This window comes from Beta vulgaris, chromosome 8, assembly GCF_026745355.1.
Source record: "Beta vulgaris subsp. vulgaris cultivar EL10 chromosome 8, EL10.2, whole genome shotgun sequence".
NCBI lineage: Eukaryota > Viridiplantae > Streptophyta > Magnoliopsida > Caryophyllales > Amaranthaceae > Beta > Beta vulgaris.
Genome location: NC_079209.1, coordinates 45,694,887 through 45,718,021, shown reverse-complemented (window position 1 = coordinate 45,718,021; position 23,135 = coordinate 45,694,887). Strand labels below are relative to the sequence as shown.

General features: G+C 39.6%; 1 protein-coding gene across 3 annotated transcripts; it reads right to left on the bottom strand.

Annotated features, from left to right (window-relative positions):
* Positions 1 to 1,967: 1,967 nt before the first annotated feature.
* LOC104884362 (transcription factor bHLH35) lies at positions 1,968 to 22,941 on the bottom strand. Of its 3 annotated transcripts, XR_002038964.3 has the most exons (6): positions 22,466 to 22,941; positions 22,169 to 22,349; positions 20,314 to 20,571; positions 7,697 to 7,867; positions 2,451 to 2,583; positions 2,055 to 2,317 (listed from the first exon to the last, which is right to left on the bottom strand). XR_002038964.3 is itself a non-coding variant. In XM_010669000.4 (5 exons), exons 1-5 carry the CDS (start codon positions 22,537 to 22,539, stop codon positions 2,515 to 2,517), a joined length of 753 nt encoding a protein of 250 aa, XP_010667302.1. In that variant the 5' UTR covers positions 22,540 to 22,941; the 3' UTR covers positions 2,052 to 2,514. The 3 variants fall into 3 exon arrangements, 2 of the variants coding, with proteins under 2 accessions (XP_048490966.1, XP_010667302.1); XM_010669000.4 differs by having other exon boundaries at positions 2,052 to 2,583; XM_048635009.2 differs by lacking the exon at positions 22,466 to 22,941 and having other exon boundaries at positions 1,968 to 2,583; positions 22,155 to 22,451.
* Positions 22,942 to 23,135: the final 194 nt, after the last annotated feature.

Below are 23,135 nucleotides of genomic sequence, written 5' to 3'. Positions count from 1 at the left end.
TTCAACAAATTCAAGCTCGAAACAAGCTCTTTGAAAGTCAATTAAGCCTAATTGCACATCAGGTGGGACAATCTTCAAAAGCCCCAACTCGTTTTCCAAGTAATACTGAACAACCATTTAAGGGTCATATCAATATTGTGACTTTGAGTAATGGAAAAGAGCTACAAGATCCTCCTTTGAAGAAGCTATCAAAAAGAACTATGGAAGAGGTAGTTAAAACTGAGAAAGTGGTAGAGAATGAGATTGTTGAAGAAGAGAAGAAGGAACCTACTCCTACCCCCATTGGGCCATACAATCCACTTGTTCCATTCTCACAAAGGTCGGCACATGCAAAATTAGAGAAGAAATATAAGAAGTTCCTTGATATACCGAAGAAGTTGCACATAAATATACCATTCTTGGATTCTATCTCTGAGATTGCCTTATGCAAAATTTTTGAAAGACATGCTCTCAAACAAGAGGAAGATCAAGGAGAATGCTATTGTTTTACTTATAGCAGAATGTAGTGCTATTTTGCAGAATAAGCTTCCCAAGGAGCTAGGGGATCTGGGTGGCTACTCTATTCCTGTAAAGCTTGGAGATATTGAAAAAAAAAGGCACTTTGTGATCTTGGGGCAAGTATTAATTTAATTCCCTTGTCAATTTGCAAGAAGCTTCAAATGGGTGAACTAAAACCCAGACACATCTCCTTGTAATTAGCAGATAGAATTGTAAAGTATCCACTTGGTATCCTTGAAGATGTTCCCCTCCGTGTTGGGAAGTTTTTCATTCCATATGATTTTTTAGTAATGGAGATGGAGGAAGATGCACAAGTCCCTATCATATCATTCTTGGGAAACCTTTTTTGGGCTAAAACAACTTAGTCACACTCCTCTCTATTGCGATAACCAAGCAGCTCTTGCCATAACATCAAATACAGTGCATCATGAGAAGACTAAGCATGTGGACATTGACTATCATCAGAGACACCACTAGTGCAAGCATCATTTCTCCAGTCTACATCCCTACCAATCATCAAATAGCAGATGTATTTACCAAAGTGCTCCCTACTAAGCAACACAATTCTCTTCTTCACAAGCTGGGAGTTTAGTCTCATACCTCACTCTCAACTCGAGGGGGAGTATTGAGCAAGGAGCTCATTATAGCCAGCTAATTAAAATTAGTTTGTACTTAGTATAAGTAATTAGTGTGTAAGGTCTGAAAAAGAAGTGTGATAGTGCACCATGTTATAGGCCGATTCTTTCTGCATTTCTGTACTAGGTTGTACAAAGAAATTGATGTAATTTTGTCTTGTTGTGATCCACTAAACTGATCAGCTATTGGTGTAAAAGGTTGAGTCACTGTCCTTTCCAACGGACAACTTTTCTCACCTATTTAAAGGTGTCCTAGAGGCACAAATCAAGTAATAAGAATGTGAGAAAATATCACACAAACTTGAGAGAAAATTACTACATTCTAGGATGAACTTTAACATTCACGACTGTTTGGTCATCACTATAATGTTGTGTCATCACTAGAAGACTGGACGATGATGTTGTTTATTGAGTTCCCGATGTGCTTGTCAACACTTTTAACTTCGAGAATAGTAAAAAGGAATGATTCAATTTGTTAGATTTGTTCAGCTGCCATCTTCATTTTACTTCTTTTGCAACAACATTGCTCATCGATTTTGGAAAGCCTCTTAGCCTAATGCAGTTAGTCGAAATTCTTTTTAGGATGGCATCAACAACCTTAGTATTGTGATTCATAGAAAGTTATAATTATGATGACAGTGTTTAAATAACTAGTATTATGACAAAAGCAAGTAGAATAAATCGATCAATTATATTGCAATAATTTGTGCAAGTAATACTCTCTCCGTTCTAGAAAGATTTAAACGCTGGTTGAGACATGTATTCTAAGATGACAAGCTGTAGTGTGTTTATTAAATGTAAATATTTAAATATAGATGTGATAGCAGTTGGTGGGATATTTTTTATTAGAATAGATTGAAAGTTGGGTAACTTTTTGTTGATAAAAAGTAGAGTGTGGGGCAAAAGAGTGTACAAGAAATAAAATATTAATAGTGGGATTATGTCAAACATGAAAGTATTTAAACTAATTTGGGGACAATCATAAAAGGAAAGTGTTCAAACTATTTTCAGATGGGGGAGTAATTGACGATTGAAAAATATAATCCACTTTCAGTCCAAAACTTCCTGAAAGCTGAAAGTTTATTTCATCATTGCTCATCGATGATAAATGAGTAATAAGCAACCACTATCAAATAGAGGCCAAAATCCAGTGATTACTCCAAGATTTTGCATACAAACTTATCCTGCAATTTTTATCATACACCCAATTGTGACGTAGTTAAGATTAGTTGTTGGCTTATTTGTTATTTGTAGAGCTCCAAATGAACAAAAGGAATGAGTGTACGGTGAATCTGGGTGTATGACATAGGTTTTTACCTCCCAAATAAGATGCAAAGTGAGAAGCGAGAGTGACGAGAGATTGTATAAGCATCATGCACATCTACATTCGTAAAGATGATATTGCCATTTCAATCTTTTTCCTTAAGTGATCCTTTTCCTGTTCATCCGCCTAAGATGCACAACATAAAAACCAAGTGTGAGGCAAAAGAAACACGTAGATAAATTGGCAAGGTTATAAATTAGAAAAACTATACTTACAATACGAGTTTGGGGCAAGCATTTTATCTTATTTCCATTGTATTGGTCAGTTTTATACATTAATCATTTCCCTATTCTCTCTCAATTAGATGATTATAATTGACAATGCTATAACTTTAAGGATTTATTTTGCCACCTTTCAAAATCACAAATTTCAAAATAATCACCTTATAAGTTCTTATTTTTTAAAAAAAAAAAACTCATGTACAAGGCACTTGAAGGTCGACGCTAGGGAAAAGAGTTAGTCCGTCAAAATTCGGTCACTCATCCCTTTTTTGCCACAATTTTTATAATAAGGTAGGTTTTCCTTTATCTTATTTACTAGGTTGTTTTCTCACAAAAAAAAATATATTGTATTAGATAGTTTATTGCAAATTTTGAATTCTCTTAATCTTTTGGAAAGTGGCAGCCCAAAAACATACTAAAGCATTTTCCAAGTTAATAATATTAGGATATAACTTGGCTTGGATCTGCCCCGTTGAAATAGACTTTTTATATGAATTGCACTCGTGCCGTTGAAATAGTATTTTATTACTTCTTTTGACCATCTTATCTAGTGTTGTAAAGCTAACATGATATGATAATGCGACACTAATCATATACCAAAAGAATGGGTTAATGATGAGGATTTTCAACCTATTTAATTAAATGGGTCAATGCGACACGACCTTTCTTATTAAATGAGTTGGTTTAGTGTTAATTTTTCCTACACGAATGTTACACACTTATAACACATATAACATAATTGCTAAACAAATATGGATTTTAATGTAGAAAAGTAGTTTGAAGTTACCAAAAAATATCTTAACACATGTACAATAATACCACAACAGCCGCATACGAAAAAAGCGAGTTAATCTCTATTATATAAGGGAAGGGGGGAGCAATGATGTCCTCTTTTGAAATGCCTATTTTACCCCCATTCCCATTCTAAATCACAAATTCACTTACAAATCAAAGAGGGCTTCAAACAAAAATACCAAAAATATAATTATAACAATCACTCACAAGTCAACTAAAATCATAAAATTGCATAATTTACGTTATGCAAATCACTAAAATGAGAAAACTTTACAAAAATTAAAAATTCACTTACAACTACAACTAGAAAAAATTGACTTGAAATCAAAGTGTACACTTTCTTTACAATTTATGAAGTACTGTACTTAATTCAAAAATCAACTAAAAAATTATAATATTAGAAATCATAAATAAATTCAATAAAATTTCTATTTTGTTCATATAATTTAACTTTGAAAAGTATAGAAAAAGAAGAATAGTGAGAGATTTAAGTGACGGAAACTAAACCAATCAAATTTTGCAACTAAAAACAGTTATATTTCGTATGTCTAATGTTCAAATTTTGACTCTTATATCGAAAAAAAATCGAGTTTCTTTTTCGAAAAAAATTCAAGCACGCATCGCGTGCAAAAAATTCTAGTGTTAGAATATCTCAACACTGTTCACACATATAGTTAAACTTGTCAACAAGACACGACACGATACGTCTTATTAAATGGTCCAATTAATTTTAAGAGTTTTTAAACCCATTTATATATTATGAACACGAACTTTTGGCAACTCTAATCTCTATTATATAAGCCAAGGGGGAGCTATAGTGTCTCCCTTTGAAAAGACTTTTTAACCCTTTATTCAATAAAAAATATTACCTATTAAGATTTTGAGATTTTCCTCAATCATAATCCTTCCTAATTTAAAATATGTATATGAAAGGAAGTTCAAAGTAGCTAAAATAAACTTTCATAAAAATATGTGTAATGAAAGAAAAAGTTTATGATCGAAAAACAAATTAACATAACTAAAACAGTTTTCAAATCAATTACAAAATCAAAGACATATATATACTTTTTTTTACCTAAACTTTGAAATGCAATAACAATACCAACATTCATTAACAAGTAATAAAAGTACCCAGAAAACAACTTCTTCATTAAGTAATTTTTATATTTTGTATTTACACCACTTAATATTTAATTAGAACTAATGATGATTGTAAATTACATCCTTCAGAATTACATTTATATAAAATTTAATAATAATCGTCAAAATAATCCACACACGCGAAGGCTAGTCTTGTTGAAATCCAGAGAGATGATACACATACACTCGGTGTATGTGGGTCACACATACATTGGATGTATGTGTTACTACTAAAACATATATTGTTACTAAAAAATTACAAACTTACAAGCATTTGAACCTGTTTTATTATTCAACGATATTTCAATTTACATAATACATAGACGATTGAAATATTTCGAATTGAATTTTATTACATGGTAGGGATGAAAATATAACATTGTTATTCTCCTTAAATTTTGCGTTACAATTAATTGAAAACATCTAAACTAAAACAACGTTCGAAGTATTTAAAAACATCATAACTAAATAGTATTGCATCTATTTAAAACATGTTTTTAAAAACATCGGAAATTATTTAGACAAGTGAACAAGTCCTCTATATTTGGACACTAAGAACAAAGAAAACTATCATCGTTTCCCATCAAATTATTAGCGACATGTTTGGTTAATAGTACTAAATTGTGGTAATGGTAATACTTTTTAGTATAAGTTTGTGAAAATATTCCAATAAAACATCCATTGTAATAAAACTTGATGTCTTAACATGTGTTTTTCTTCATAAATTTCCATTACCACCCAATACTACATTCCCAAGTGGTAGTGGATGATGATGAAATTTTAGGAAGAAAATAAGTGTTTGAGGATAAAGTAGCATTACAATAGAAGTTGACATGGAAATGTTTTCACAAATTTACACTGGAAACCATTACCATTACCACTATTTAATACCACTAACAAAACGAGTCGCTAGGGATTATGTTGGTGGAATACCCGTCCTGCATTGAGTAATGTCCCATCTACAATGTATCACCTCTTTAAGATCAATTATTTTGAATATAGGGCCGATATGTTAAGTTCAAACTATTATTCGACCGTAACTTATTCCTCAATTTCAATTGGTCCCATCTTATTTCCTAATATGATGGGACCAATCAAAAGAATTACAATATATGCTGTAAATTATATACAGAGCCACTAAGCTAGATTCAAAATAGTCAAAGCGTGGATTATGGATTAGGGTGCACAATGACAAAAAGAACATACAATTAATATAAAAGAACACGTATTTTTTTCAACGACTTTTCTATTTTAAAAAAGAACACACGGCTTAAAATTAAAGAACGTGTAAATCTATATTTATAAAAGAACAAATGTTATAATGAAAAGAACATATAGTAAATGAACATCTACACTTAAGGTAAAAGAACATATATCTTTTAAATTTAAATTTGAAAAAGGAATTTTTACTTGCAAAATTTAAGGAAACAAATAATAATAATTTTTTAAAATTATAGACTCTAAAAATAATAAAACGGCGTAGTTTAGAAAAGGGTGCACCATGCTCTACATGCACTTGAGTGCATGTACTTATTTGCGCAAAATAGTAGGATCCGTGTAAACAAAAAGCTCTTTGAATTATTAGGCTCGATCTGTGAGCCCGACCCAACGTGATTTTTGGCGAAAAATCCGAGCAACAGGAACGAGCAACATATATATGAAAAATCAGGATAATTTTTTACTTGACCAAAAATGATCAGAAAAGCCTGCATGGCACAACCCGAATTATCGAATTTTGGCGTGGGAATTTGGGCATGGGTATAGCCGGCAAAATTGACCCGTACCCGTTGACCCGACCCGAAATACCCGTCCCGAAATCCGTTTTTCACCAGAAAATAATGACCCGAATATGACCCGGAACCCAAAATAACCCGACCCGAATTAAAATAGACCCGAATATGGCCCGAACCCGAATCTACCCAAACCCGAATCTATCCGACCCGATAATGATGACCACAACCCGAACCCAACCCGAAAAGTTGTCATATTAGTTACTTTTTAAACAAATTTAAGGAAAATATTGTATTGAAATATTATATATAATTTAGCCAATGTCCATGAATTATTTAATCTACTCTCATTAGTTTTATATGTGTTTTATTTATTTGGGAGATTGAAAACCCGATCTAACCCGACCCGTTATAACCCGACCCGATATGGCCCGAAATCTCATGGACCCGATATTAACCCGTACCCGAACAAACCCGACCCGGCCCAAACAAAAAGTTGACCCGATTATGACCCGACCCGTTTGACCTGTTTGCCACCTCTATCCATGGGGCTTGGCCCGACGCGAGGCTTTGGCCCCAAAACGGGCCACTTTTTCTTTGGCTAACGCGCGGCCCGACTCATGATCACCTCGACCTTTTATGTTTGTCCCAAATTAGTTTGGACACTCTCATTTTTTATATGGTCGACTATTATTATATTAATTTTCTTAAACTCTTTTTCCCCCACACTTTGCCTTTATCAATAGAAAAACTACCCAACTTTCTCTATCGTTTAATGAAAAATACCCAACTCTTATTCCACCTACTTTTCAATAAAATAACATGTGATAACCATACTACAACTTACCACCAAAAAGTATGTGCACAACAAGTGTTCATAACTTTTTGGGACGGAAGAATCGTGAAAACCGAAAAAAAAAAGTTTTTTTAGTTGCTACATTTTCTTTAAATGGTTTCTTTTTTTACTTGCTACATTGTTTCAACTTCCTTATTAGAAGACTTGGCCCACCAAAAAGTAATAGTATTATATTTGTTTTTCTCTTTTTCTACTAAAAAGTACTACTTTTTCACCTTTTCCACCCCATTTTATATCAAAGGAGTCAAAAAATACACCCCAAAAAAATAAAAGAGTTATTTGATCTCCTAAAAACTAGTGAAAATAATAATATAGCAAATAAAAAAAAACAGGAGCATTTTTTTTAATACTGCTATCACGAAAACCTGCATATATCTCAAGGCTCAACTTTGAAGTATTACCTAGTTAGTGTATGTAAATTGTAAATAAATTTCTTTTGGAGACAGACGTCAAACTTATGGGTACGAGTAGAAGAGAACTCAAATAAAGAGACTGACCTCAACATAAACGGTCTTCAAAATTTTCGGGCCTACGACAGTGATATGAGCTGTAGTGACCTTGAGCTTCAAAGATTCTAACATTTCACACAACTTTACCAATATCCCTTTCTTATTAACGCAGCTTAAGCTAACGATTACAATCCTCCCTCCTACATAAGACACTGTTATCTGTACGATAAAAACCAAATATAATAGTTAAAATTACTATATACCTTAGTTCCAAAAAAAATTACTATATAATTATTATGTTAGGGAACTAAAAAAAAACTTTTTAAATAAAATTTGAGGAATTAATAAAAAATAGTTTTCTTGCTCAAATTATAGTCCATACTTCTTTTGTTTATCATATAGATTTTATTTAGAATATAATCTATCCTTATCTCTTAATAATTGTTCCACACTTACGCTTTTTTAGTCAAAGTTCATAACATTGACCTATTATATCACTTTTATTTACAGTGTTTTTAAGTTATAGTCTAAAGATGCCATATTGGACCATAGTGAAATTGACAAAGAGAGAGAAGGGCCAATGTTATTTTGAGGTGAAGTAAATTGAAGTGAAGTGTATTGAGTTGTACTGAAATTGAATTGCATCAAACTGAGTAGAATTGGATAACAACAAAGTTGAAATTGAAATGAAATGTGTTTGGGCTCAATCATGGGCCCGTCCAATATCTACGCCACATCATCGAAAGTGACTACAGAGGTGGCACTGTGGCCGGTGGGTCCCTATTGGGAGTTGACCTAGCTACAGGTTGCTTAGGGATCCACTGATGGGGCTGAAAAGGAAACATAGTCATTGATCCCAAATAGGCCCATCCCAATAATGTTTTCTGTATGGGAATTTCCGACACTATAAATATCACCAGTCTTATCAATGAACGGGTATTGAATTCTCACCTAACAAACTAGAGCATCTTTCTATAGACTTTCTCTCTCTACCTCAATCATCAACTGTATTGAGCGTCGGAGAGGTGATACCGAAACAACCCCGGGGTAGTCTAACTGTGTTTTTCAGGTTTTCGACGTACGGACAATCAATTTAGGTGAATGCTCTTGGGGCTGACTCCTACTCAGCACCATCAGTAATCCTCAATTTTTAGACAGAAACAGTTTGGTGGCGTCGGTGGGGAAGTTACAAATAAAGTTAGTTCACCTCCACTCAGCAAGATTTACCTCTTGTCACTCAGCAATGGCCCTAGCCAAGAGCACTCGCAACAGACAGCTTTCAGCACAGGCCCAAAGATCCAAATGGGCACCCTCGTCCTGCCACCATCGGTCTCCCACAGTCCAGACCATTGATCCTAACCAACGGGTACCTTCACCTCCTACCCCTCGGTCTCCCACAGTCCAGAACATTGATCCTAACCAAGAGCAATCTAATGGTGATCGACCAACCCCCTCACAACAATTGCAACGAGTCAACCCTTAACCCATGTTCGCAGCATATATCACCTTGATATGCGCTCAGCTTCAACAAACCTTACAGCTTAGCATAATGGATATGCTAACCATCCTACAACATGGACACGTTCATCCTGACCCTCGTGTCCCACCCGAACCCAAGGAACAATCCCTGGTACGTTCCCAAAGGGAAGAACACGACCCCCGTTGTATCCATGGTCAGCCTAGCCGGCAACGATCTGGAGCAAGGGAACCTAGCCAACATGATCGATAAAGATAAGCAAGAGGAAGGCGAGCGACACCCACCCAATGAGAAACATGCTCGGTGTAAGGAAGAGACCTATGTCACCAAATCTCCTAGAGGCGACATGAGACATAAACCCGGAGACCCCCGACGCTTCCTTAATCAGAAGCACCTCAGTCACGGGTATGACATCAGGCATATTCTAAACAAGTAAGCCGCTCAGCGAGAGGGGCAAGGCGATTTGGCTTAGTTTAGGTCCCTTCGGATCAATAGTGGAGCATTTAAGTTTATGGTCCCATTCATCCAAGAAATCCTGGAAGCACCTACTCCAAGAAAAATCAAAACGACAACCATTGAACCATTTGCGGGCCTAACCGACTCGGATGATCACATGGCCATGTAGTTCAGATCAGTTGTGAAGCTACTTGGTGCCATTTTTCCCTACTACACTCAAGGGCCTCTCCCTAAAGTTGTTCCAAGAACTGTCTGCAGAAATCATAATCGAATTCTCAGTACTTGAGGACCTATTTCATCCATCAGTTCGTAGTGGGAAAAAGGCAGAAAAAGCCGAGTCTCCATTTGTTGCTGGTCAGGAGAAAATGAAAGTCTGGCCGACTACATCAAAAGATTCAATGAAGAATCACCGAAAGTTTCAAACTTGCAAGATGTGGTAGCATTCGCCGCCCTGATGTCCGGACTCTAACCTAATCATTTTAAATGGTCCTTGGCCGAAAATGAAGTGAAAACCTTCTCCAAGGCGATGAACAGAGCTCAAAGATTCATCCAGGCGACGGACATATGTCGCCACTCGGACGACGGAAGTAAGAAGAGAAATGAAGAAGGAAACCATAAGGAGCAACCGAAACAACAAAAGAGGGAGGTCGAACAGACAGGTTCAGCGACCATGGCCATGACCCCCCTTTTCGAAAAAAAAAGAGAAATCTACTTGGACATACAGACAAGTCCATGTTCCCCTGTCCACCTCCCATCAGAATGTCCTCTGCTCGGAGAGATAAGAGCTAGTGGTGTGAGTACCACAAAGAATGTGGAAACACCACCAAGGACTGCAGAGAACTCAAGAAGTCCTTTGATAACCTAGCATATTAAGACAATTTGAACCGTTATCTCAAGCACACAAGTAAGGAGAACGCCAAGTAGAAGGTGGGTCAGTCGCACAACGAAGACACCGAAGGAATCACTGGAGTCATATCAGGTGGTTTTGCATCATGATGTCTAAACCGGTCGATCTCGCAAAGCCCACCTATAGAGTCTCAACCACCAAGTGCTTGACGTCCACCACCCCGAGCAGAATGTCCCGTAATAACCTTTGGGGCATTCAGTCAGACCCTACACACACTCCACGACGATCCCCTAGTAATCGAACTGAAAGCGGTTAATACAAGAGTCAAAAGAGTGCTAGTGGATAGTGGGTCATCAGCTTGTATAAGCACACTAGAATGCCTCAAGAAGTTGAAATACAACGAAAGGGGTGTCACCCCCTCAATCTACCACTCATGGGCTTCGCGGGAAACTCGTGCATTGGATCGGTAAAGCTACCCACTCAAATGGGAGAAAAAGGCAAGGGTAGAAGCATACTGATTGACTTCTTAGTAGTGGACATCCCTCTACCATACAACATCAAATGGGGAGACCCACTCTGAACAAGGTCAAGGCTGCAATCTCCATCTACCAGCTCCTCATGCAATTTGAAACTGACGAGGGAAGGTTGGAAAGATCCAAGGAGATTAGCAAGCAGCGAGAGAATGCTATTTCAACAGCTTAAAGAACAAGGTCGACGTCTAAGAGGACTCGAAAAAGAGAAAGCGAGAAGACAATCAGCCCCCAAGTGGCCTCAGAATTTGCATCATTGAAAACCCCAAGCAATGCGAACGCCCTCAGCCAGCTGAGGACGATGAAGAAGTAATCATCGACAAGGAACTTAGTCGGACTTTAATGGTAGGTAAAGCCATGTGCCATGAGCTAAACATCAAAGAGATATTCAGGACGATCAAGCAAAAGTTGAGACATCAAGGTCCGGAGAATGTGGAATTTTACAGACTTGAACAAGGCATGTGCAAAGACAACCACCTTCTACCCAAGATTGATAGGTTAGTCGACTCAACAATAGGGCATGCTCTTTTGAACTTCATGGATGCAATCATGCAAATGTTGGGTACCACCAAATCCCAACGGCTGAGCACGGTCGAGTCCAGATCGGCTTTGTCACTAATCAAGGGGTAACTGGTACAAGATGATGTACCTCTCGTACATTCCGGGGAGACTTCATCTCCATCACCGCTTTAATCTTATCGGGATTTTCCTCGATTCCCCTTTCATCCACCAGGAATCCGAAGCACTTCCCCCCTTTTAATCCGAAGACACATTTCTTCGGGTTGAACATTATGCGAAACCGCCTTAATGTTCCGAGGGTCTCTCTTAGGTCTGAAGGGTGATTTCCCTGGGCTTTGCTTTTATCGATCATGTCGACAACATATACCTCAATGTTCCGACCCAATTGGTGGATGAAAGGAGAATTGAGGCAAAACCTGATAAGATCAAAGCAGTGATGGAGATGAAGTTTCCCTAGAATGTACGAGAGGTACAACGCCTAACTAGCTGTCTAGCTGTCCTCGGACGCTTCCTCTTCTAGTTAGTAGATAAGAGCCTTTACTTCTTTAAGGCACTTAAAACAAATTAGTTCACTTGGGACGAAGAAGTCGAGCACACCTTATCCTCCCTCAAAACACAGTACATCTATCAACCCTTCCCAAATTGATATCCCCCTTGCCGGGGGAAACATTGTTCAATTATTTGGTTGTTTCATAATACGCGCTCATCGCTGTTTAGGTAGTCGAGAGAGAAAAAAAAGCAACACCCGGTCTACTTCAGCAACCATGCTTTCTGAGGAACGAAGCTAAGTACAACGAGGTGGAAAAGATGGTATTTTCCCTAGTAATGGCAAGGCGGAAGGTGAAGCTTTACTTCTAGGCTCACCCGATCAAGGTCCTCACAAAACAACCTCTCAGGAAGCTGATCGAAACCCGTAACAGCTCCAGTCGGATGACCGATTAGGCGGACCAGCTCGCCGACTTCGGATTGGAATATGAACGAAGAAGATCCATCAAACCTCAAGCCTTCACAGATTTTATAACAGAATGCACCACCAGACCCCCCCCCCCGGTCGGTGGGCAAGACGGCTGGGAGCTCGAGGTGGACAACTCATCCACAAAAACAGTGTATGGAGCCGATCTGGTAATCAAGCCTCCTATCGGAGAGAAGATGGAATACGCCATCAAATTTGAATTCTTGGGATCTAACAATGAAGCAGAGTACGAAGTCCTCATCCTTGGACTCCAACTGTGCATCTTGGCTGGAGCCACTGCCGTCAAGGCAAAGTCTGACTCAGAACTCATAATGCGTTGGGTTTCAGGCGAGTATGAATTCGAGGAGGACAATATGAGAATGTACTTGGCCAAAACCCAAGAATTCATCAAGAAAATGGCCCAATTCAGTATCACCCACATACCTAGATCAGAAAATCAGCAATCCAGCACATTGGCTCGGATGGTAAGCTCACAGAAGAATCAGTTTGTTGGACATCTACCTGGATGGAAGAGGTGGTCAAATACTTGAAGATAGGACACTACCAGAGGACCACAAGGAGGCCGAACAAGTCAAGGATAAATCCAGGTGGTTCCTGTGGCATAAGGATCAGTTTTACAAGAAGTCCTTCACTCACCCTCTACTCAAGTGTGTGACCCCCGAAGAAGGGGATTACATCCTTAGAGAAATCCACCAAGGAGCCTGTGGAAGTCACCAAGGGGGAAGAACTATAGCGAGAAAAGCTCTCCAAGCAGGTTACCACTAGCCCACTCTGAACGCAGATGCCAAGAGTTAGTCAAAAGGTGTCAGTCATGCCAGATCCACTTGGATATTCCCAGAGCACCAACCTCTCCTCTGCAAACCATCTAGGCAGTTTTGTCATTCGACAAATGGGGCATGGAACTAACTTGGACGATTTCCCCCAGCTTCTGGCTAACACAAGTTCTTAATAGTGGCGATTGACTACTTCACGCAGTGGACAGAGGCCGAGCCACTAGCCTGAATAACAGACAACCAAGTTTAGGCATTCATATGAACGAACATCATCACCAGGTTCGGAGTACTAAGGGCACTAGTGTCTGATTACGGGAGACAATTCAACAGTGGTCCTACTCAGGACTATTGTGCCCGATTCGAAATACAGACCAAGTTATTTGTGGTATCAATGCCACAAACTAATGGGCAAGCCGAGTCGACCAATAAAATAGTCAAAGCAATCAAAAAGTCCTTAGATACCGCCAAAGGAGCATGGGTCGATGACCTGCTTGGGGTCTTATGGTCTACTCGGACTACCGCCAAAGAAGCAACGGGACGTTTCCCATTCCGTATGGTATATGGAAGGGAGGTGCTTCTACCAGAGGTTGGCATCCCCTCACCACGAATGATTTTCTATGAGTTTAAGAAGAACGAAGAAGAGAAGGCCATGAACCTAGATCTGCTGCCACAAACAAGGGGCAACGCCTTGCTGAAGTCTATTCGATACAAACAACGAATCACCCAGCAATTCAGCCGACGAGTAAAAGTTAGGCCAATCCAACTCGACGATTGGGTGGTTCGGAAGCTTGAGGCTACTGGACTTTTACACTTGAAAGGGAAATTGGGCGCCAACTGGGACAACCCATACAAAGTGACATAAGTAATCAAACCGGGCACATTCCGACTGGAATCCTCATAAGGTGTACCCCTAGCCCGACTCTAGAATGTAGACAATCTAAAAAGGTCCTATGTCTAGTGTTTGTTAATTGCAATAGGGGCATATGTAATATACTAGCAGCAAAGTGTAGCCAGTCGCCATACCTTGTAATGAGTGAGAGTACTAGACTTTGCCAGTCGAAATAGTTTGACATTTTTTGTAATCAATCGAAATGACTTAACGAGTCGAACAAGTATGACTTAATCAGTCGAAAAAGTATGAATTAACCAGTCGAATAAGTATGACTTAGCCAGTCATAAGGAAACGCGACAACTTAACTAGTTAAAAAGCTCAAAAATTGTTCAACTTAACCAGTTGGCCGGACAAGGTAAGTCAACTGGCCATAGAAGTTGGTCGGATATTCAAAAAGAAAAAGAAACAATATTGCAAAGAACAAAAAATTGGAGTTGCAAAAAGTTTCATTCCCTTTCATAGACCAAAAGTTACAAGACAAGGCCTGGTACTACCAAGGGACAAAAAGAAACAAAAATACAAAGGCCTAAGAGCTATGAGGGAGATCAGATGCATCATTGGTGCTGGCAGCGGCATTGTCGCCAACCAACTCATCAGAACGATCGACCTCCCCCTAGTTGGTACCTTCCTCCGCCTCCTCGGAGTCCTTCTCCTCCTCTTCTTCCTCTTCCAAAATCATCTCCGCTCGGATGGAAGCATCCTCGGCTTCAAGGGACGCCTGGTACCCAGACCATACGTCAGCCTAAGGCAAATAAAGGTAGGATTCGGCCAACACTTTCTTCAGACGATCCAGTGCCTCATCCTCACGCATGTTTTGGGCCTTGTTGCCCACCTTGTTTGCGGAATCTCGCAAGCCTCATATTGCTTCTAATCACGAAACCACCACTCCTCGGTCTTGACGAGCTTCTTGGCCGCTAACCGATCCAATATTGCAGTTACCCTCTGCTCTGCTACCTCTGTCTTGGCTTCAGCATCGGCCTTAGCTATAATGGCAGAGTCGCGGGCGAAGATGAGGTCGGCCTTCTCCTTGGCCCAGTGGTCCAGCTCCTCCTGGAAGCTCCGCTGGTCGGCCTCAATGTCCCGCTCGGCATCGTAGAGCGTGGACTCGGCTATGCGCTTGCCCTCTTGAGCATTGTAGAGGTCATCGAAGTGGGTCTTCCCCTTCTTCTTCATCATGTACCTCCTCGACCAACTGCACCCGGTTCCGAGCGACATTAACCTGCCGAGTGGAGAACTGTTGAAGACATAAAGCCATATTGAGACAGCTGAAAAAGGGAAAATCAGAAGTCACCTCGACCTCGACCAACAAGCGGAACAACTCGTTAGTTTCATTCTCCAACCAAGTTTTATTGATGTATTCTTGATCGGCGAGGGTATAAATATAGTCGATGGCATTGGTCCATCGCGTATCCTTCTCTTGGCGGTTCAACTCCGAGAAGGGTTTGGTCAGAATCGCAGCCACAACGTCCGGAACCCCCCTCAGCTGCGCCTTTTGAGGGGACAAAGGAGTGTACAACAAGCTCTCAATCAGATAGAAGTCTGAGGAGTGCAGGGAGAGGACAAGATCCTCGGTTTGCTGTCGAGGCTCCCTATCCTAAGTAGATGGGCTATTCACCTCCACTTATTTGGCCCTATTCGCCTTCTCCCATTCAACTTGGGCCTTGGCTACAACCTTCTTAGTTTGAGCAACCTTGTTAGCAGCCCTCTCCTTCCTCTTCTTGGAAAATTTCGGCTTGGCCGGGTCCTGGGTCCTGGGTCGAACAAAAGGTCAGTTAACTTTTCAAATGAAAAACTAAGGAAAACTAACTGACTTTGGGGGGTGAAGGCACGCCCATGGACTTCTCCTTCAACTTAACCCTAATCTGAGCCGCCCTCATTGGTGCATTGCTCAGTTTGTCCGCCGTGTATAGGTCGAATTCAATCAAATATGCTGAGGAAGAGGTGAAACAGGAAAAAAAAAACAATTAGTTGCCAAAAGCATAAGAGAATCATAACAGTTGCAAACCAAAGACCCCTCTCAGCCTATTATCCTTTGAAAAGTTATGACTTAGTCCCATGGCAGAAATTCGTGCTCGTTTTTAAATAAACGGTAGTTGGGAACCTGTTTCTCGCCACAACCCCCCTCCCCCCCCCCCCCCCCACCCGAAAAATCTTGGATTTCGTCTGCATATAGCAAGCATCTACCCCTTCCTCTTCGTAGAGTTCAAGGGCCCCGGTTAAGTCACAAATTAGGCTCGACATCCCGCAGCACCGCTGGAATCTCCCAATCCCCGCTCAAAATATACGAAGGAAAATTCCCTTCGAAAGCCTTTATGAGAAGTTGGGAGGTCGAGTATTGTTCGATACCCTTGTCGGACCTGGAAGCACCACCACCTAGGGTCGTTCTCCCCCGCCATCATCTCGAGCAACCTATACATATTACGTCATAGGGTGAGGGATGATAAGCATCTCACAGAGAGCCTCAACTGCTACTGTTCCACCCCCCCCCCCCCCCGTCGCCCAAGAGTTGGGGGAAATTTGACTAAGTGTCAAGTTATAGGCATTCAAAAGTTCCTTGACAAAGGGAGTCAGAGGGAATCGGAGCCCCATTTCTTTTGCCTTATTGTATGTTGCGGTACACCCAGGAGGAGGAGTCAAAACAGTATGGAAGGCCTCCGATCATACCAAATGATATGGGTCTCTTATCTAAAACCTAGCCGCTTGACCCCGAAGATCGTCCATCAAAACCTTGATCAGAGAAGGGAGGGGGAATTTTGAGCCTGGACCCCCCTTTGAATCCAGATCAGGATACTCCAGTCGGTTGAAAGTCAACGTACCTTCTTCGTCACTAGACATGGCAACCCTAACTACACCATCAAAAACATATTTGTCTAAGTGACTCTTAGACGAGAGAAAGGCTAGGGACAACTCCCAAGGATAGGGAATGATGCCCTCGGCCTCCTGCTCAACTGACGATGAGGGACTCGGAAGCGAGACGACGTCAAGGATAGTCGAGGGGTCGGGACAACTTATTACAGTCGACACCAACATTATTCCCATCCCCCTCACCTCCTCTGACAACTTATAAGGAGGTGAGTTCGAGGGTGTCACTGAATCGGACGAATCTCCCATTATTTAGGGCCAAGGGAGTCGGACGAGATTATTCGAAAGAAAAGCAGAAGAAACATAAAGAAAAATCAAGAGCATACCTGGTCGGACGAAAACAACTGGGGAACTTGACTTGGAAGTAGAGAGAATATGAAGATTTTTGAGAGAATATAGTTGAGAAAATGAACAAATGATCCAGATTTGTCTATCCTCTCTTGTATATATAGAAACACCTCAGGGGACGCGCAACGCAAACCTCCCCGTGTCACTTAATGGGTCTTTTTTAGGCGGACCAAATGGACCAACTCAACCCAAAGGTCTTTGAGTCCGGTATACCCCAAAATCGGGTATACTCGCTCGGACAAAATAAATGTTGCCTCTTCATCTGACAAAAACACAAGTAAAACGCAAGTATCGACACCTACTCGGACAGCTTAGGGCTCATTAGCCCCTCATCCGAGTGGCATCCACCCTACTCAGCTCATAGGGGACCTTCCACTAGTGGAAAAAACCCTATCTGTCACTTAGTAACAGATGCGATTTTTAAAAACGCATGAGAAAATCAATTAAAAAAATAGGAAGGAAAGTTGGGAAGAAAATCTAATGTGGTCCTTTTGTGAACCGCGTCAGATTAAAAAAACTAATGCGGTTTTGTTGAAATCTGATGCGGTTCTTAGAACCGCATCAGATTTTCTCATTTTTCTTAAAAAAAAAAAACTGGAGATGCTAGCCCATTACTCTCGTACCCATTTCTTTCCCTTATAACCCCATAACCCCAACCTATTTCCCACCCTCTCAAACCCTAATCCCTCTCTCTCTCTTCTCCTCTCCTCACCCAAACCACGGCACACTCCTTTCTCTCAAACCACGGCGCCCTCCTATCTCTCTCCTCACTCAACACTCAACCCTAATCCCTCATCTCCCTCCTCTCAACGAACACCGCAGCAACGCACCTTCAGATTTTTTCGTGCCTTCTCGTGGAATTCATCGTCGTTCTCGTCGATTTTATAGTCGTTCACCGTCGAATATGTTGTCGAAGACATCATCTTCACTAGACATAATCCGTCGTCCCTCAGATATGGTTTTTGTTTGCATCATCGAAGTCATCGTCGAAAGTCTTTCTTAATTTGTATATATTTTTTGTTTGTATCATATTTGTTCTTTAATTTAGTTTGCAGAACTTGTTTTTTTGAATTTAAATTTATTTTTTTAATATTTAATTACTGTAAATTCGCCTTTTTTATTGATGAATTCGTCCTTCTATAAATTCGTCTAAAGGTTTTGGTTTTTTTTTGTTGTTGTTGATATGTGCTACCCTTCCCAGACTTTTTGATGTTGTCCTGTTCAAAACCGCATCAGTATCTAATGAATCTGATGCGGTTTTGGACCGCATAAAATTTTCAAAGCTGTTGCGCGCTCACCTGATACGGATGCGGACTAAAACCGCATGAGTAAGCCCGATTTTGACCGCGTAGGGGCTTTTTTCCACTAGTGCTCTTTCCTTGCCGGAGTCACATTTATACTTAGTCAAATGTGACTAAGTATCAATTGTCACCCACTCGGATAGCTTGGGGCTCATTAGCCTCTCATCCGAGTGGCGTCCACCCTACCCAACTCGTAGGGATCCTCTTCCCTTACCCGAGTCACGTTTATACTTAGTCAAATATGACTGAGTACCAATTGGCACCCACTCGGATAGCTTGGGTCTCATTAGCCCCTCATCCGAGTGGTGTCCACCCTACTCGGCTCATAAGGCACCCTCTCCCCTTACCCGAGTCACATTTATACTTAGTCAAATATGAGTAAGTACCAATTGGCAACCACTCAAACAGTTTGGGGCTCGTTAGCTCATCATCCGATTGGCGTTCACCCTACTTTGCCAAGAGGAGATCATTCTCTATTTTGACGAGTCGCTCCCATACTTAGTCAAATATGGCTAAGCACCAAAGGGTACCCCCTTGGACAGCAAGGGGCACACTAGTCCCTCGTCCGAGTGGCGTTCAACCCATTTGGCCGATAAGAGACCCCTCTCTCATTTGCCGAGTCACTCCTATATTTAGCCAAATACGGCTAAGTATCGAAGGGTACCCACTCGAACAACATGGGACTCATTAGTCCCTCGTCCGAGCGGCGTCCAACCCACTTGGCCAGTAGCAGATTCTTCCTCCTTTGCCGACCCATACTGTACACATGCCCTCGATCAGCCAGAGACTTAAGTTCTCAATCAGAGATGACCAGGTCGGCTAAATAGTTTCCCCCAAGGAATGGTAACCTGGTCGGCTTCAATAACTTTCAATGGAAGATAAACTGGTCAGTCAAATAATCCTTTAGGGGAACTGACTCGGTTGGCCATTCCTCCGCCAAAGATGGACACCACCCATTCGGACCTCAATGATCCCCATCACTGGCGTGGGTCTAATTTTTTGGGCTCAATCATGGGCCCGCCCAATATATACGCCACATTATCGGAGTAACCAGACAGGTGGTACGGTGGGTTCCATTTTGGAGTTAGCCTAGCTCCAGGTTGCTTAGGGATCCACTAATGGGGCTGAAAAGGCAACATAGTCATTGATCCCAAAGAGGCACATTCCATCAATGTTTCCTGTCTGAGAATTCCCAACATTATAAATATCACCAGTCTCATCAATGTACATGTATTTAATTCTCACCTAACAAACTAGAGCATCTCTATCTAGACTTTCTATCTCTACCTCAATCATCAACTGACTTGAACGTCGGATGGGCGATCCCGAAACAACCCCGGGGTAGTCGAACCGTGTTTTTCAGGTTTCCGATGTACGAACAATTAATTCAGGTGAGTGTTTTTTGGGGCTCACTCCTACTCAACACCCATCACTAATTCCCAATTTCTAGACAGAAACAAAATGAACTTAAATTAAGTTCAAAACAACATGACCTAAAAAGACAGGAGTGTACTTCTTTTAAATGAAGGTCATGACTATTAGCTAGAAACCAGAGTAAAGCAAATTGTAACTGTTATATTTAGCAAATTGATTTTGCGTAAAAAGTTAAATTCAAGTTAGATATTTCCGTACAAAATTAAAATTTTAAGAAGTAATATGAACATAATTTTCGAGGATATGCACCCACTTTTAAGTCATCAATAATAGATGATCTGCAGCAGTTATTGAAATCATACTGTTGTCTGTCATGATCAGTACTATTTTTGTTTGATAAGAAAGAGAATTCTTGCTCAAAATCAATTGTAGAGCTCGTTGAATTATTATCTCCATTATTGTTGCATCTCCTTCGATCGAAGTTTGCTATATCTTCCTTGATTCTTCGCTCTTGCTCTTGCAGTTCGTGTATATAGCTGATAGCATCCTTGATTGTTGATGCTTTATCCATCTACACATGCATTTGCAAATTGTCATGTTAATTATATTACTTAAATTCTGTCTTCATAGAATAATGGTCTGTAATACGACCCAAATAAGCCTCATGTACGGGCCTAAGCAATCCTCGCTGTTGCTTTTACAGAATTTTATTCTTGTATCATCAATTCATCAAACATATTGTCACCTTTCACTCTAATGGAAACCAAATAACCAATATACTTCTATTTAACAAGTATGAGTTGGGCATAGGCTGGGTTGCCCTTGCCACAGTGAGAGACAGAGTGATGGGCCATTAATAAAATATCTTTTCCAAAACAAAACACAATTCCGCCACAATGACGACCGGTTGGCTTTCCCTTATTAGTTCATTTCAGGTCTTGTATGGTACGAGGCTGCCTGTCCCACTTATGGGTGCTTATCTAGTAATAAGTCGCTCACAAGCTAACTTATGCTCGACTCTCTACTCGTCAAAGTATCGAATCAAGAAACTCAACTCGACTCGAAACATTAAGGGGTCGAGCTACAAAATTTCGAGTCGACTCCTTAATGTTTCGAGTCGAGTTCAGTTTCTTGCAAGTTGATATACTTAATTAATTTCCCCAAAGTATTCCCAATAAAGTTTCATATATTCATTTTTTAATCTATTATCTTATGTATTTTATGTAAAAACTTTAATTTTGAAAGTCAATGCAAGTAACTTATAAATAATTAGTTTAATATTATATCCTAATAACAGTTGACGTTTGAAATATTTGCAATATAGATAACAATTAAAATTATCGAGCAGCTCACGAGCTAATCGAGTCAAATTTAGGCTAGATAGTCAACTCGACTCATTAATGTATAGAGTTGAATTCGAACTCGAGTCTAGCAATTCGAATCGAGCATTAACCGAATTTTGGCCGAGTCAAGTTCGAGTTGCTCACGAACTATTCAACTCAATTAATTAGCAACCTTGATCCCACCCGAGCATTTGAGTCATTGAGTGAATGAGTGTGTACAAAAATTAGAATCTCATCTAGCTAAATAGAGTATATATCCAAAAAGAAGAAAAACCAATAAAGTCAAACTTTGCATTATTCCAGTATCCAATATGAAAGATGACAGGGGATTGGTTGAGTGGATTGCCACTCACCTCCATACTCCAATAGACCAACACCCCATGTTTGGTTTAAATCTTTATACCTCCGATGTTTTATCTTACCAAAAAAATATCCAGATTGCTAAAGAAAAATATATCGAACTCATCCCAAATTCTAAAATATATAAGAAATTTTGCCTTGTTAAAGCCTAAAGGTTGATATTTGATGCATTTTGAAGTAGTTAAGCATATTGTAGAATTTATGAACCTGTACGCAACCAATTGTTTATACTTTTGTTATAACTCTCGCCACTTTCAGAATTTCTAAATATGCTATTGTAAAAATTTACTATCTAATAAAAGATATCATCGTAGGAATATATATGGTTGTAAACTTCTACTATTAAGCACTAAGATCATATGAGTGTCAAAAAGACTTAAAGTTCACTTCTTGATAATGTGTAAAACTGTCAAAACAAATATAAGTACTTTATCTACAGAGGAAGTAGTACTTGAAAATTTGAACCTTGGTAATGTTGGGAACAACAGCTCGAAGAGCCAGAAGGCGGTCGTTGAGCTTCTTCCGGCGACATCTTTCGGCGGCAATGTTCGAATTGTCGTCGCATGTCATCGATTTTTCAGCACCACCATTAGCCAAGTTCAAGTGGTTGGTGTTACAGATTGATATATCATCATCAAGTTCCCAACTACACCCAAAATCCCCAAACTACACTTCAATCTACTATCGTAATTAATTCACTTAACATTAATTAAGCGAAGAAAGATAAATTTACATCTAAAGTCTAAACTCAAAGTAACTGACCTTGCAAGTTCGTCATTCTGGATATATTTGTTGATGTCCCAATATAGTTGGTATTCTTCGCTAAAAGTATCCATTTTTTGGTTTAGCTATGTAGATTCTAGAGTTGTGAAGATATATTGCACAAATAATGTATCACTCGTGATTAGCTTCTGTTTGGTTTGTTTATAGAGTGTTGTGTTGCGTTCAGACAAACACGTGAAAACTTTTTAAGTTTTTTCCCCAGCTTTTCGAAAACAAGGATTTGTTTGACATGATAATGTTGTCTTGGATTGACTTTTTTTTATAAATAAATTAAAAAACTTAAGAATATTGTCTCTAAATAAATAGTGTAAAATTTTCAAGTGAGAAAGATAAAAAAAAAAAAAAAAAAAAAAGATTATTTCACACTTTGGCGCAAAAGAAAAAATTCTTTCCAAATATATGCAATCATATTTTCATATTACACATTGTCCCATGCACTATTTTGCTTCTTAATAGTTTTAATTATGTATAAGCAAAATTTTAAAAAAATTCGTACTATGAAAATATGTATTAAGACGAATAAAAAAAGACCACAATTAACTACATTATATTTTACGTATTTGTAAGAAAGTATGGGACAAGGTTGCTAGATTAATACTACATCCGTTTCAAACTAATCTACATACTTCACTTTGGGAGAGAACCAATG